Genomic DNA, 16,511 nt, shown 5'->3' on the forward strand with positions numbered 1-16,511 from the left:
ATTTGTGGGTAAAGTGTTATTACATTTGTGGGCGTTATTACATTTGTGGGCGATTATTACATTTGTGGGTGTAACAGGGGTTAAAGCATGAAAACAGAGAAATATGAATTATGGTTTCATCTAAATATACACAGTGCGTATAAAAAAGTTCACACTTTGAAACATGTAAACTCCCACACCTTAGCTCCTATATATATCCATGCAGAGCCCCCCCCCCCCCCCCGCCCCTCCCGATAAGTCGTCTGATTGTCTTTGAGGACTCCTCGATCGTTGAAATATTCAAATCACGAGAGTGGCTATCCTGTATTGTCTGGCTATTAAACAACTAATCCCATGCCTGACTTGATTTCATGTCCTGCCGAGTCGGTTTTAAAATGAGGGCGAGCACAATAGAAAGGGACGCTTTATTTACAGAAAATCTATACTTAGAAAATGGCCCGCAAGCAATTATATTTATACTCAATGGACTGTTCTTGTGCGATTTAGCGTAATCGTGTTAATTCGCGCGAGGTCTTTCATAAGCATTGTTTTGCTTCACTTCGTTACATGGGAAAAAAAAGAATAAGGGCTTTGAAAGCTCTGTGTTTACCCTTTTTCTATCGCGATGGCCATGCGGACTGCGCGGGGGTGTTCCAAGAAACTGCTTAGCTCAGAAAAGTGGGCGAATCTAATTCGAACTTGACTTTGAAAGACAGCTCTTCTTCATTATTTCATAAATTTATGTCAGGTAGTAATATTCATCCCTGATCGCGGAAATGGAATTTATCTGAGTTTTGCTTAAGAATATGTGCATCTCGATCTGTCTATCGCCATGGGAATGTTGTCTTCTTTCGGATTTAACCCGTGAAGATGGATATTTGATGTTTATAAACATACGGAATGAAAACCCAACAAAGTAAGTATATATTTTTTCAGGACTTTATTTTAATGATTTTAGTGCATTCAATTAATTCGCAACATTGGAAATTATATAACTGATTATTTTGCAGCCCTTGTTAACATTACACATACGATCCCCGACGCGTCTATGTAAAATATAAAACGGAAGTCTTTCATGATAGTTTTATGGCGCTCATGGCAATTTTTTAGAATGAAAACATTATTTCAAAGGATATTTCAATGCTTTCAGGTATCAGGCTATCAATTGCCCTGTATAAGTTCCACGATTTGGGGGGTGTCAGAGAGCTATCATCTGTGGATTTAACATCAATCATTCCTACTAATGGTGGACACGGAAGGTCGTCAAAAATGGTGATAATTTCTATCAAAGCAAAAACAATCAATAAGCAAAATAAAAATTATACCAAAATAAAAATAATCAGAAAAAAAAAATATTCTAAAAAGTTCCGATTGCTACCCTCAGGCCTCACTTTCAAAATGAGACTTTACTCGGGGTTTAACATAAAAACATATTATTGAGAGAATCATACGAACTGTTAAACTCCAATTGATTTGCAAATTTTAGAAGTTTTGAATCATGTAACATCCAATGTCAAATGTAATCATCTGCTCTGCTTGAATAGACAATCTCATTTTCCCCTAACGAGAAGAACGACGACAATGATGACGATTATGATGATGATGATGATAATGATAAAAATAATAATGGTAATAATAATAGCAATTATGATAATAATAATGATTTCAATGAAAAAGATAGCAATGCTACTTAGAAAAAAAAATAATCTGGCGCCGCGCTGCAAACATTTATTTTGACGTGTTACTAGTAGTTTCATCATGCTCATCGAATCCATATTGATGAATATGACTAATAATATCTGGGGGGAAAAAAGATTGTTTTTATTATATCAACTACGTTCAGTATAGTGGTATTTTTGTCATTTTCAGACAATACATTTGACTGCGAATGATTGGTATTTCAAACTCACTTTGATGTCACTTTAAATTCACGAAAGAAAACTGTTTTATAAGTTCCTAGCCAACCAAAATTAATATTAGTTGCATATATTAACGTGATAAAAGGAATGCGAATGGGGAATACTTTTCTCCAACCGAACTGCTGCATAATGCATGCAACCAGCATAATTATCATGTTTATGATTTAAAAATCTAAAAAAACTGAAATAAGTATATTTTAGGCACAAATTGAATACATTAAAGGAGTAATAAAGGATTATCATATAGAGAGAGAAAAAAGAAAGGAATATAGAAAATTTCTATAGGAACTTGTCATGCACAGATGTTGAAATTAATGAAATCGTATCTATTTGAAATTGTTTAGCCTATACAGTGTGTATCAAAAAAAAGTTTACACTTTGGAAAAGCCCTGGCAATTAAAAAATATACAACATGTGGGTAATTTTTTCACATATAATTTTTGGTTTGGGTCTCATCTATCCAATGAAAGTAAAAGTTTTGTTATGTTACAATTGAGTGAGCACTGTCCATTTCTGTAAAGCTTTCAGAAATCTGTTTGCGCAGAAATGCTCCTTTTCACGCTGTGTCAAAGGGAAAGGGCGAAATCAAACTTACCCTGCGAAAGATTTATCTTACATTCCCCTTTCACTTTTAGTTATTTGAAATAAAACGGATACATTCAAGCATTTTGTAACAATTTTGCCACCCAAATTGAAATTTCAACACTTATTAAGCACAACCTTTACCCTATTGTGCCAGCTGGATCTGAGGACATAACTGAATCTGAACAAAAGTTTATTTCAGACATATCCTGCATTTTTTCACTAAATTTTTATCATTGAAAGTGGGTTTACATTTCATTTTCCATTTAATACTTGTTTCTCCAAACTTTTCCCCAGCTTAGCAATGATTAACAAAATGTAAATCAAGCTTAAGCCATTCCATGTAAATCACAGCTCAGTGTAAAGCAAATATCGTCACGATGGCCTCGGTGTGTGGGGGAGTGGGGTGGGGCGAAATGCACTCTTCGAAGTGTTTTGGGCAAGGAAACAAGTCAAACAAGGTAGAAGATATCTTCAAATCAATTTTACTAGCTAAATTCCATGTGTTCTTTATGATCAAGGTCTACTTTTATTCGCATAACTATTTCAAAATTCTGCGCAAATAATTTTTCACTAACTTTTCAAAAGTAAGTGGTGCTCACTCAAGCGGAAATATTTTTCGACAGTTATATCGTCATTTGCTTTAATGGACCTGTATAAATGTTAAAATGTGGAAAAATCTTCAGGATATTGCAAATGCATAATTTTACAGGATTTTTTTCAAAGTGTAAACTTTTTTTGATACGCACTGTATATTCACTGTCACGATTGTTGCTGTATGAAGGTTACACTCCAAACGTACTCGCTCCCCTACGAGGTAAAACAAATATGTACCTTTTATAAGAACTGAATGTACCTTCATTTAGATCTGATTATGAATCAAGCATTGACACTGTGATGATCATTTTTTTAATATTTGATTAATTTCTACTTGTGATTATGACATTCGTGTTGAATATTGAAATTGAGTTTGCCGACGCGACGCACTCGACTCTTTACTACTTGTATAATCATAATATTCAAACAAATAAAATGAACACCGTGTCGAGGCGTTATTCATTATTCTTTGTCAAAAGACAAGAAGTGAAGTAGCTTCAAGTCTATAATACTGTATTTTTACAGTATTCCTTTACTTCGTACCGATAAATTTTTCAGACCTATTAAATATTCGAAATCTAAATATAAAATAGGTCTATAGATTAGTGACGTGTTAGTAAAGATTGGATAGGTTTTTTATCCGTAAAACTAAAATCATGTGCAAGAATGTCTTCGGAATTTGTGAAACGGCTCGAGCTTACATTTCGACGAGCAAAATTGAAGAAAATAAGCAGAGAAGAAGGAGGAGGAGAAGAAGAAGAAGAAGTAAAAAAAAAAGAAGAAATAAAGAAAAAAAGAGAGAGAGAGAAAGAAAGAAAGAAAGAAAGAAAGAAAGAAGAAAGAAAATAAGAGGAAAGGGGAAGAAAAAGATGAAGAGCAAGAAAAAACAAGAAGAATAAGATCAATTTTAACAAGAACAAGAAGAGAAAAGGGAAGAATAAATTACAATAAGAAAAGAAAATGGGAAATATATTGATAGAATATAAAGTAGGAAGAAAAGTGGAGAAAGAAAGAAAGAAAGAAAGAAAGAAAGAAGAAAGAAAGAAAGAAAGAAGAAAGAAAATAAGAGGAAAGGGGAAGAAAAAGATGAAGAGCAAGAAAAACAAGAAGAATAAGATCAATTTTAACAAGAACAAGAAGAGAAAAGGGAAGAATAAATTACAATAAGAAAAGAAGATGGGAAATATATTGATAGAAGATAAAGTAGGAAGAAAGGAGGAGAAACAAGAAATCTTAGAGAGAAGAAACGATCGACAACGAAAAACAGAAATATGATACGAAACTACGAAAGTCATAATTTGAAAAGGGGAAATGATTTCCAGCGCCCCCCATGCCCCTCCCTCTCCCCAAATAGCGCCCCGTCCTCCCCTTGATGGCAGGTCATGTAGCTATTAAATATAGCTTAAATGCTACGAATCTCTCCCATGGAGCATCTCCATAAAAGGAATGTTAGATAACCTTTAGTGCGACGGTTTTGTTTTGGATCAAACTAATCTAATATTGATATGATACCATAGCATTTGATATCTCTAAAACAAACTTCCAACTGAAGCAGTCGGGATATTTATGTTGACCCAGTGACACACAATGGACAACTGTTTTTTTCTCTCGACCCCTCTCTCTTTGTTTCTTTCGTTCTTTCTTTCTATCATTCCCTCTCTTTTTCTTTCTTTTTTTCTATCCTTCCTTTCTTCCTTCATCCTTTCTTTCTTCCTGTCTTCCTTTCCTTCTCTGTTCTCTCCCTTCTCTATCCAATCATTTTCTCTCTCCTCCTATTATTCCTCTCGATCTCTTGTTCACTTTTATTTCTTCTATTTCCTCCTCTCCCACTTTACTTTAGTCCTGTAAGTTTTCATTCTTAAATTATATCTTCTCTTTCTGTCCCCAAATTAGCTACCCCCTCTGTCTGTTTCCTTTAATTGGCATTGTTAAAGTGTGATATTAAGAGCAAAGCAATAAAATTCGCGTGTTTCTATTTTTACACTACGTTCTCATACAAAGCAAACTGCTAAATAGAAGTCAATTAAGGAAATTGATCATAAATCCTATTTTTAGATTTATAGCGAAAATGCACTCTATATCTGCGTTTTTAGAACCTCAAATCACTTGCCCTGCGGGAGAAGGAGAATTGTGATCCCCGTGTTAAAAAGAACTCCTGAAAAGTAAGTTGAAAAGCAGAAGGAAAAGAAAAGGGGTATGCATAGGGGAGAGGGGATGTATGAAACGGTTATAAACTAATTGTTGCATTCAGAACGCGACGAACCAACCAACGATTGTCTTGTACCTCTTTATTACAATAAATACCTCTTGATTTAAATGCAAACATTATATGGCGTTAACCAACAAAAATAGTGTTCATCGGTGACCTCCACAGTATGACATTTTTAGATTACACGCCTTTTTGATTTGAACAGTAGGCCCTTTGTGAGCCACATTTGTTTAAGGATGGCACAAAAGAGGAACCACAACCCGTTTAATTTTTCAGAAAGTACAAAAAAAGGTGAAGAAGAAATAATATAGAGAACATTGAAAGATATTATTATTATTTTAAAAACAAGTGCACACCTAGTTACCAATAATGCATATAGCATTTCCATTTATTTGAAAGCAGGATAAAAGAGCATTGTAGATTAAGTGCCTTGCTCACGGGCATATAGGTGCCGCGGCCGGGGATCGAACCCAGGACTTTCCATGTATAGACCACTCGGCCACGGCACCTCTCGATATAGAAGGATGAAGAGTATCGAAATGATCGAGGTCTTGGCCGTGTTACTATTGCTCCAATAATGTATTTGAGAAAAATATGGCCCCATGTAGGGGTCCTTTCGCCTCTTCATCATAGCTATTTTATAAATTATATTTGGTGACCCCCCCCCCCCAAAAAAAAAAAAAGTATTCATGTGGATGTTAAGCTTTTACGAGATATTGGAAGTCGCTTCACCGTATTGAATTGACTTAGTTTTGTAACCATAACCTTTTGACGAGGCGGCCCGTTATGAAACGATCACTTCTCATCGGCACCTTTAGCGGAACGCTGACGAGCTCGAAGCATAATAGGTGATCCGTCCGTGTCGTAAAGTTTCAACTCAGATACGAACGTCGATGGCGATCAACCAGAGAGTCAGTATAATCAAAAGGCGCTAGGTCGAGTAAAACTTTGCCGCAGTATTTATATCATATATTAATCACCATCAAGAAGATCATGAGGGGCCGGCATGAATTAGTTGATCATCTTGATGATCGAAAAGGTAAGGTTAACTCAAAGTTAACAGAAAAATTATTATAAATCGTTCATTACAGACTCTGACTGTCACGGGTGGCACGGCCAGGAGACATCACCAAACTTATGTATTCGAATGGAGTTAATCAATGTATTAGACAACACAAAATTCACATTTATTGTATTGGGAAAATTAATGATATTCAACAAGTTAACCAGAATCGTATTACTTTTTAAAGTGACTGAGAGTGACCCATGCTGAATATTATAAACCCTTCATGATTGAGTCATTTTGGCACATATTATGTGTTTCTTTTTTTTCAGATTTAAATTGTGTAGAAAATTGCCTTTTTCATAAGGAAAGGTTACGCTATATAGCTGTAGATGTGTGCATATTTTTTCCTAGGTCATCTTTCATTTCAATAAAATGAAATATAAAATTATATATTACTGGAGGAAAGAATCTTCAATTTACTACTTGCTTTCTGTGCTTTCCATTCATTTACTCTTACATTAAAAGCCGAATCCGCCCCATCAACAAGCTGACTGACAGCACTGAAAATTCACCAAAATTGCTTGATTTAAGTTCATAAAGTTTTTAAAGTTGTGACATTTTAAAAATTAAATTGATTTCACGTTGATAAAACAGTTTTATACATGCCATAGGTGAGAAGTCCATGTTGTCACAAGAAGTAGGTTATCCTTTTATCATTTTATTTGTGTGCAATATCATATTTTACATATTTTGTAGATTTGATATTCGAGAAATTCGAATTATTGAAGTTACAATAATTTTACTTAATAAACATATTCAAGGTGAAGTAAAATAATTATTTACACTGTACAGAATTTTTCATGTATAAGGGAAAAAATAAATGGTGAATGTGTGTTGTCATCGGGCCCCTCATTTGCATACGACCCATAACCATTTTGTGAAATCAAGCGACACCTTAAAATGTCATAGGTTCGTGTTTGACATCACCCGAATTAGAATTTTAGATAATTATATATGATTTCAACATTATGCTTGTTTGATTTGTATCTATTTAGTCGAATTAATATGGACTTGGCTATAAGATATCGCTGATGTTCTTTACTTCATGCTCATTGTACAAGGTCCGGGCCCCCTCCCCTACATTTTTCACGATAAATCCGCCGCGCGACATTTTCCAACCGCGCCGCTCGCTGACTTTTTATTTCCAAATCTTGCACAACTTTTGAGACCATATTTGCGATGCCCGGGTACGCGGAAACGAAATTACGCAACATTATGTAAGTGCATGTCAGGAACAAAACTGCTCAAAAGCGCGACTTCGTGTACAAGTCCAATGCAAATTGTATATTTTGGCCCCCCTCCCCTACATTTTTCACGATAAATCCGCCGCGCGACATTTTCCAACCGCGCCGCTCGCTGACTTTTTATTTCCAAATCTTGCACAACTTTTGAGACCATATTTGCGATGCCCGGGTACGCGGAAACGAAATTACGCAACATTATGTAAGTGCATGTCAGGAACAAAACTGCTCAAAAGCGCGACTTCGTGTACAAGTCCAATGCAAATTGTATATTTAGCCGAAATTCATAAATGTATCATTATTTCTACTTTTACTGATTAAACTTCATTATTTTTTTATTATCAGAAGCAAGTCTGCTACAATTTCCATCGAAAAATCATTAAAAACAAAAAGTCGAAAATCATAGAAATACATAAGAAATTTTTAAAAACACATAAGAAATTTTAAAAAATACATAAGAAAAAAGACGACATAATTTTTTTTGAAGTACATTTGATAGGGATCCTATAAAGAATTTGTGAATTAAAAAATTAGCAGTTTTGGGGCCGTATGAAAGTTGATTAGAGCAAATATTTTATTTCATGCATAAACTAGCATAATTAATTTATTAATGAAAAATCTTATTCTTTCACAAAAAATTGACCATATAGCTTTGTATATTTTATCGCACATTGACACCGTGCAAATTTTCGCGGCACTCGCTCGATCGAAGGCCGAGATCTCGGGGGGGGGGGGGGGCGGAATCCCCCTCCAGCTGTGAGAGGAATCCAAATAACCCGGCTCTTTTAGGTTTAAACATAATGCATATCACAATATATGCATGAGTGATGAATGTATCAGTTCATTATTCGCTCACTCGCACATTGATACAAACTGCAATTCATATATCAAAACAGGTCCATCGCAATACAGCCACTGAAAAGAAATCGTTGGCCTTTAATTGAGATGATAGTGTATTACACAGTAAAAAAAAATAGCACATTGTTGAAGCCTGTCACTCTAAAAACAAGTTGTTTAAACGTTTTTTTGTACTTGTTTAAACTCTTTAAACAACTTGTTTTAAAAGTTGAGACGATAGCTGTTAGAGGGACGGTCTTAAATGACGTGCTTACAATTTTAAACACCGTATTTGCAGGGTATGTACACGGTTATATACCCCCGTATACATAGCCCTTGTTATGGAGTTCCCCGAAAATTTTGAATTTTCAGGTCAATATTTTGCTATCACCCCCCCCCCCTCCACTGCTCAGACAGACAAGATTTACGCCAGTGATTAATGGGGATGTAAATCGTTAGTTACATAAGTATTTCGGTTTGAATTTTCTTCATTCGAATCATAATGTTTCTTTAGAATTCTGAAATAATATTTTATTAGTAGCAATCAAACGTCGAAAAAACTGTGTAACAAACTACATATTACATTAATGTTGGTCAAGTACATTGTTCTTATACTTGGGTTTCATTCTAAAAGCAAAAACATTTGACCTTTGCAATAACAGACTCTATATTTTGATAGATATTGACATATGATTTCGAAGATAATATTCCATCCTTTTCCTTCCTTTTTCTCCTTTTCTATTAGTCGTAATAATTGGGGGAGGGGGTAACGATTAAAGCAAGAAAATTCAAATTCATTATAAGTATGTCCAAACTTATCATACCCCTGATTTGGTCTACGGTTATCTCATTTCAGTTTATATATATATATATATAATGTTGCAGCGATTTATTATCGTATAGTTTTGTTCGTGGTATTTTACACTACTGCGTGTTGCATGAAACATGTTTGTTCATCAAGTACACAATATCATTCGGATATAAGCATTACATATTGAAACATGAGGGTAGATTTCCATGCCTCGGGGCAAAAATCATTTCAAAAATAAGCAGACTCGAACTTGTTGAACCCCAGTCATATCTCATCATCTAAAAGGACGGCGTACGTGACGATATTTTATGCTATATTTTGTTTAATCCGAAGTTAAGGGGAATTATTGAGTCTTCATCAAAATTGTTCGAACGCATCGCTATTTTTATATCAATTTTGACATCAATATAGTTGCATAGGATAATACACATTGACCCGTATACACAAGAAGTAGTATCGATACTAAATCAATTAATGGAAATCTCATGTCTTACTTTGTTGAGGGGCACTTGAAAAAGGGCACTATCTTAATACTAAGAAGAAATTACTTATCTATAGTGGTGTAATGAGCAAAATATTTTGTGGAGGCTAGATGTGTCGTATTTTAAAATCAGCTACGAGCGAGCAAAAATGTTGTCACTTTTACAACGAAAATCCAAATTTGTGATAGATATGGACATAATATTCAGAAAATTATATCATATACCTCTCTTTCATTTTTTTCCTTGGTGGTGATTTTTTCGGGGGAAGGGGGCAAGAGCTACTGTTTGTCTACCCTCTAACATGACTCATGAAACGTAAGGCACGTTGGATTATTCTTATAAGTTTTTCTTCCGTCATATTAAGAAACATATAAAAATGAAAATATTGTTTTCTTGTTTCAAAGGAGCACTCATTGACACATAAATGATAATAATAGTCAATTTTTATAAAGCGCTTTTCCCAGAATGGCTCAGAGCGCGTTACAGCATAATTATTACCTGATTATTGGATTAATGTCAATCCCGCACAAGTGCACAATTTCCACTCCCTGGGGAGCATTCCTTGCATTCATCGCAGCCTCATTATGGCACTGGCAAAATCAAACATACAATATCTTTCGCATCCTACCCGGGTACCCATTTAGCACCTGGGTCGAGAGTGGCAAACTGTGGATTAAAGCCTTGCCAAAGGACGCTAGACCGGGGTGGGATTCGAACACACGACTCTTTACAAGGCAAGAGTCAGAACCACTACACCACGGCTCTTCCACATAAAACGGGTCCTCGGGGAAAAGGGAAACAGAACTTGTTCGTATAAGGGATGATTTTCTTTGGTAAATAGAGGCTCTGATACCAGAAAAGGTATTTGCAGGAAGGCACTTGATAACACATAAAACGGGTCCTTCTCAGGAGGAAGGGGCACAGAACACGTTCGAGGGGGGCATTTTTGGTTTTAAAAAATTGCACTTATACGAGAAAGGGCACTTGGTAACACCTAAAACAGCCCCCCCCCCCCGGTGAAAGGGGCACAGTACACGTTCTTGAAGGACATTTTTATTGCATAAAAAGTGCACCTTTTCACTGAGTGCTTCACAAAGTGGGGTGCACTGTGCCCCACCACCCCCCCCCCTGATTACCGCCCCTGTGCAAATCTGTAACAGGATAGATAGAGAGGTCTAATTGAAATACAATCGTTATTCAAAATCATTCAAAAAATGTCTGCTAGGATCTAGCTTAGAACAAACGGTTTCTTAAGAGCTGAGTTCAAGGATATATTGTACAAACTTACAAGAAATATGACACTAAAAGACATTGTAGGGGTTGTTAGATTTGGATACCTATACTCATAGAGCAGTTCAACCAGTGAATAATTAGTGAATCACTCAAATCGATTAAGTCATCGTTATTCTTCCCGTAAAAGGCCCTAGACGCCCTCGAGAAAGGCATTTAATCCTTTATCCAATATCAATGAATGAATAGAAATGTTAAAGGCATTATTGGTCAAAACTTTGCACATGTGTATTAAAAACAAAATAAAAACATAAAGGGGCGAATGATATTGAGCCAACCATAACTATAGCACGATTTACACAAGAATCAATAGCTGACCTTTAACATATTTAAGGACAAGAGAAAGGATTTCAGCCAAGTGTGAATTATACATATGAAATTACATCTACATCACTTATGAATGAGGTTTTTTTATATTTGCAAATGTATTATGAGTTTAAGGGCCTATACAAATATTGTCCATCGTCGTCGTCGTCATCATCACCATCATCTTCATCGCGTTCATCATCACGAACATCATCCTCCTCATCATCGTGATCATTATCATCGCCATCATTATCAGATTATTACTATCATCATTATCATTACCATCAAGTTGTAAAGCGCTTAGATGCAGATGGGCCTATCGGCAACTTAGAGACCGTTAATTTGTATGGAATAGTGATGAAAATTTGATTATTTTCCAATTCGAAGAATTCAATGGAATCGCCTTTATTGATTTCTTTTTGCAATCTAGGAATTTTCTCGTGTTTTAGCAAAATATATGAAACCCAACATCAATTAGCAAAGCGCATTTGATTTTTCTTCGTGCGGATTCGAAAACATTTTATTTTCAAACTTTGAGCAATTAGTATCTTCTCGAAGAGTCTATAATTACCCACTTCTAATTACAATCAGTATTTAGATCATGATTAATTAATCTTAGCTGCTTAATAATCTTCTGCAATATAATTTGACTTGAATGACACGCGCTGTACTTTGGAGTTTAATTAGAAATTAATTGCTTTATGGCGCTGCAAGTAACGGGTGGCCCACTTGAAAAGAAAATTGGTTGCAATTCAATTACTTTTTATCGCTTAGTAATTCTAAAATCAATATTTGTAAGATGACAGTATATGATGACCTTAAGATATTCCTGCTACCTGGGTTAAATTTAGATTAATCGGAGCATAGCATACGACTGAGAATGGGTCTATTACTATACGGATGCAATTAGCATAGAGTTCATGGAGTTAATAATGTATTATTTTCTAAGTAGTTATTTTTATTGACACAGAGCATCATTATTAGTTGGGTGTAGAACTGGTTTCCACAACTGCCGTATTCGGTTATATTACACACTCTCGAATATACTTTAACCAACCTTCATGTTGGTATAAACAAAAAAATAAATTAAAATCAATTTGGATTTTTTTAACCAACAGTTCGTCGGTTCATAAATATTTTACCCAACTTTGAATTTGATTTTAAAAAATTCTGAGAGTATAATAAAATGTAAACTAAGTTCACTCTAACGTCACATTGTTCAGAATTCATTAAAAGAAACATTAAAAAAGATATACGAATGGCAGTTGGCGAAAATCTGTCAAAAGTTATAAGTAGTTTCAAGATAGCTACCGTTCCGCTCATGATGTACAGTACTTTGTATTGTGCAGTATAACTTCTGCGTAAATATGATCACCTTTTACAATTATTTTATCCTGCGATGATTTGATAACCAGACCATATGCACCTTTTTTAAGAGTATATATTCTAGTATAGTTCAGAATCGAGTAAAGCATCTGAGCGGTACACTCTGTCGTCTTTATTGCACTCTGTCCATTTCCCTTAATCTTTTCGCCCCTTTTTCTCCTCAGTTGTCTGTCATAATCCTATTTCATTATTTATCGTATGACTGTGCAGTATTGTATTACATTTGTGTATTGTATTACTCTGTATTATGATTTTTCACTTGTAAACTGAATGAAATTCAGCCCACGGGCTGCTATTATCATTAAATAAAACCATACCAAACATACCGTAACATCAGCCTCTTGGAATGATTTCTCCTTTATTGACAAATATATAGGTTATGTGTACATAATTATGTGAGGGGTAGTTGGGGGCAATGCCCCATCCCTTTCCCGAGTTGCGGGACCAAGGAAAAAAGGACAAAAAATGAAAAGAAAATGAAAAGAGGAAGTTATTAAACAGGTTGGAATTCTGTTTGCTCACTTCATTCGCTCGTAGCTTTGGAGAAATAATGCCCCGTATGCCACTATCTGTCCTCCCCCCAAAAAAATCTTTTTGCCCATTGTGCCATAGCCTAGATGACGAAAGGGCGTGTCTAACGTCAATTCAACGCCTGAACGAACTTAACATTGGAATAAAAATTACACCGTTTGCTCTTTTAATCAGGCATTTGTCAAGTTAGAATAGAGATACTGGCGTACGGGGGTCCGTTGTATGAAAGTTGTCAGCACTGACAAGTTGTCCTCCGACAGTTACCACAGTGACAGTCAGAGGCCAGTGCTTCTTAGCCAATCAAAATCAAGGATTTGACTCAATAGTCAGGACTGACCATTTTGTCAGTGCTGACAACTTTGATGATAAATCTCCCATATTGGGGCTTGTGGCCATCAACCCCCCCCCCCCCCAAAAAAAAAAAGAGAGAAATCTGTAGAGTAAATTATTTTTCTTATATCATGTTAAAATCTTTTTTTTTTTAATGAGATTTATATTTAAAAATATCGACAGTAATTTAACCCGCCCGCTCGCATTGCTCCATCCGCCGTATATGGCCATTCAAAATTTTGGGCTCATTACGCCATTAAATAGATATTGACAACTACAGTACTTACATATATGGTCATCTTTGGTTGTATTTTGTTTATTTTTCATTTTCTTTTATTTTAAAACGATGACTTGTCACTTTGTAGCTAGCCACTTTATTTGCCTTTTCGACTTGTCAATATTATGAATATAGCCAATTATGACAGCAACGACTGCTTCCAATTCCTTCACGTAATTTGTATTAGAGGTGTGAATTACTTCATTATCAAGGTGTTAATATGTTTACCGATAAGATTGTTCTTTTGTATTTGTCTGTTTACTTTGCTTTTATGAATAAGAGGGGAAGCAGACACAATATTGAAATAATTATTGTATATATTTGCTCTACAAATAAGTTTGGCTGTTCTGTTTTATGTATAAATATATATTGATGACTATAAATGATTGTGTACACACTTTTAAATGGTCAATATAGAGATGATAATTATCAACAGAAACATTTATTTATTAATGAAATTAACGAAAGAATAAAGAATATCGTAATCAATAATGTTGCGTAAAGTCACGAAACAAAATCGTTCTTCCATATACAGAAAAAGGTTGGAAAATATATGCTTTGACTCTCCTAAAACATTAACGTTCTGTAATCATCTCATCTTTTGTTAAGGTCTGCGACCAACCCCACCCGCTCTTGCTCGATATAAGGAAAGGGATTCGTCTCCTACCCCTCGTGTTGCGGACAGGTTCACCACTATGGAGAAACATCGTCCAATCTGGTCCAGAGGTCTCACCGCTACGGAACTGGACCGGCGACAGGAACAGGCCCGTGTGATGAACCACGGTCACCAGGTACTTCTTGAATCCAAGCTGGGGAAACTGGACCTGAGGGAGAAACGATCTGTAAAAGACATCCGACGTAAGACCGAGAACATGCTAGAGCTCCTGCAGAACATCCAGACATCCACCCCGAGGCTTGGTCCATCCGAAAGGCCAGGATCAACGGTGGCCACTGGAGGTCTTCGTGTCCCTACACCACCGTCAGGAGACAGGTCACCGCGGATGATTCCGAGCCAGCAACGAGTTCACGTGTGGGAGGAATCATCTTCGAGTGGAGAGAGTCCGGAACACGACGAAAATTCCTTGACGTCAAGGTCATCGATGCAGGACTTTCATTTGCCACGCTTGAAGTCGAACCCTGCAACTCCCAAGTATAACACACGACGACGTTACAGTGCTAATGACGCCTTGACACAGTCCATCGAACGATTCAATGTCTTAAAATCTAATCTGGGTAGATTTCCTTCAAGTGAAGCCATAGAGGAGAATGATGATTTTGTCCGACCCCACTCAACCCAGAGGACGGGTCGTGAGAGCCGTCGAAACTCACACCAAATATTACAAGTGGATGTAGATGAGGGGAACTACGGAGGCTCAAGATCACTCTCTAGTTCGAGGAATGATCTGGAATCCATCTCAAGTCAACGAGATCAAGGTGATGAACGACGATCCTGCGTAAGCTTCGAGGATCAGGGTCGCAGGCTTTCTTTGAGACAGTTATCCAAAGGCACTTCTGATGATAGTGATAATGATGTATTTTATGGTTCTCCGTCAAATTACGAGATAGACGCTATTAACTCGGCCAACAACAATCCTTCAAAGCCTTCTACAACGCCACCCATTTCGCGCAGTCTATCAGTCTTAGCTCCAGAATTCTTGCCCATCATCAGAGTTCAGACTAGGAGCGAAAGACGAACAGACAAGGACAATGATGACGATAACGAAAACGACGACGAGGATGGAAATCATATCGAAGATGTGTCCATAGTCATTCCTTTCCACCAAAAAACCGAACGATCGTTACGCATGGCGAGGCGGAAATCGCTGGCGGTTAAGCCGGCGACATTCAGAAACTTAGACAATCGCCGGAACTCCTCCCCAGATGTCTTGGTGTCCACAGTAGCTCTGAATCAGAGGTTGCTCCTAAGATCAAGGCAGATGCCAAACAAGAGTCTCCCAAGCTCGCCGAGGTGCAAGAGAGGGGAGAACGAAGATCTACAACTGAAGATTAAAAACTTTCTCGATAAAACAGAATCCTTCATTCAGTCAACGGACCGATCAGAGAAGGATAATTATGATTGATATGGCGTGGGTCCTTAACGTAAAATTCGAAAACTGTTTATACATGTCAACGTTTTGCCAACAAGCTAATTGTGATGCAAGGATTTAGTCCTAGTACATTTTGATATGACGTCAGCGAACTTATTGATCAGTGCGTTTTTGTGAAACGTTACAATTATGTTGTCACCGACACTGACGCTCTAGTAAATATCTGCACGTTTGGAGGTGGATCCTGCCGAATTGGGTGCAACGTCATATTAGGGCTCGTACTATTTGTACACAATAGTAGATCCCCTCTAAACTTCTGTGAGTAATCCGGCTAGATCCGCCTCTATATAACCCCCCCCCCATAAAACTTTCAAATTAAAAAATCTAACTATCAGAATACCTATTTTGCATCAACATATATTCTACCTTCATTATGTTCGTGATGATCTTGGGTTATTTCTTGTTGTAAATACTAGTTTTAGGTATGAACAGTACATTCAGTTATTCTGAATCTGAAGGCTAATTTAAACATTGCTAGACCTAGATATATGTAATAGATCTCGTCGGACTAAATAAATTAAATGGCCCGTATTCTGAAGTCAGGTTTAACTTAAACTCAG

General features: G+C 36.4%; 1 protein-coding gene across 1 annotated transcript; it reads left to right on the top strand.

Annotated features, from left to right (window-relative positions):
- Positions 1 to 558: 558 nt before the first annotated feature.
- Positions 559 to 16,511, top strand: LOC121428052. Its single transcript, XM_041624624.1, has 2 exons — positions 559 to 895; positions 14,453 to 16,511. The coding sequence occupies exons 1-2, from the start codon at positions 880 to 882 to the stop codon at positions 15,922 to 15,924; spliced, it is 1,488 nt and encodes a 495-aa protein (XP_041480558.1). The 5' UTR covers positions 559 to 879; the 3' UTR covers positions 15,925 to 16,511.

Source organism: Lytechinus variegatus, chromosome 14 (genome assembly GCF_018143015.1).
Source record: "Lytechinus variegatus isolate NC3 chromosome 14, Lvar_3.0, whole genome shotgun sequence".
Taxonomy (NCBI): Eukaryota; Metazoa; Echinodermata; class Echinoidea; order Temnopleuroida; family Toxopneustidae; genus Lytechinus; species Lytechinus variegatus.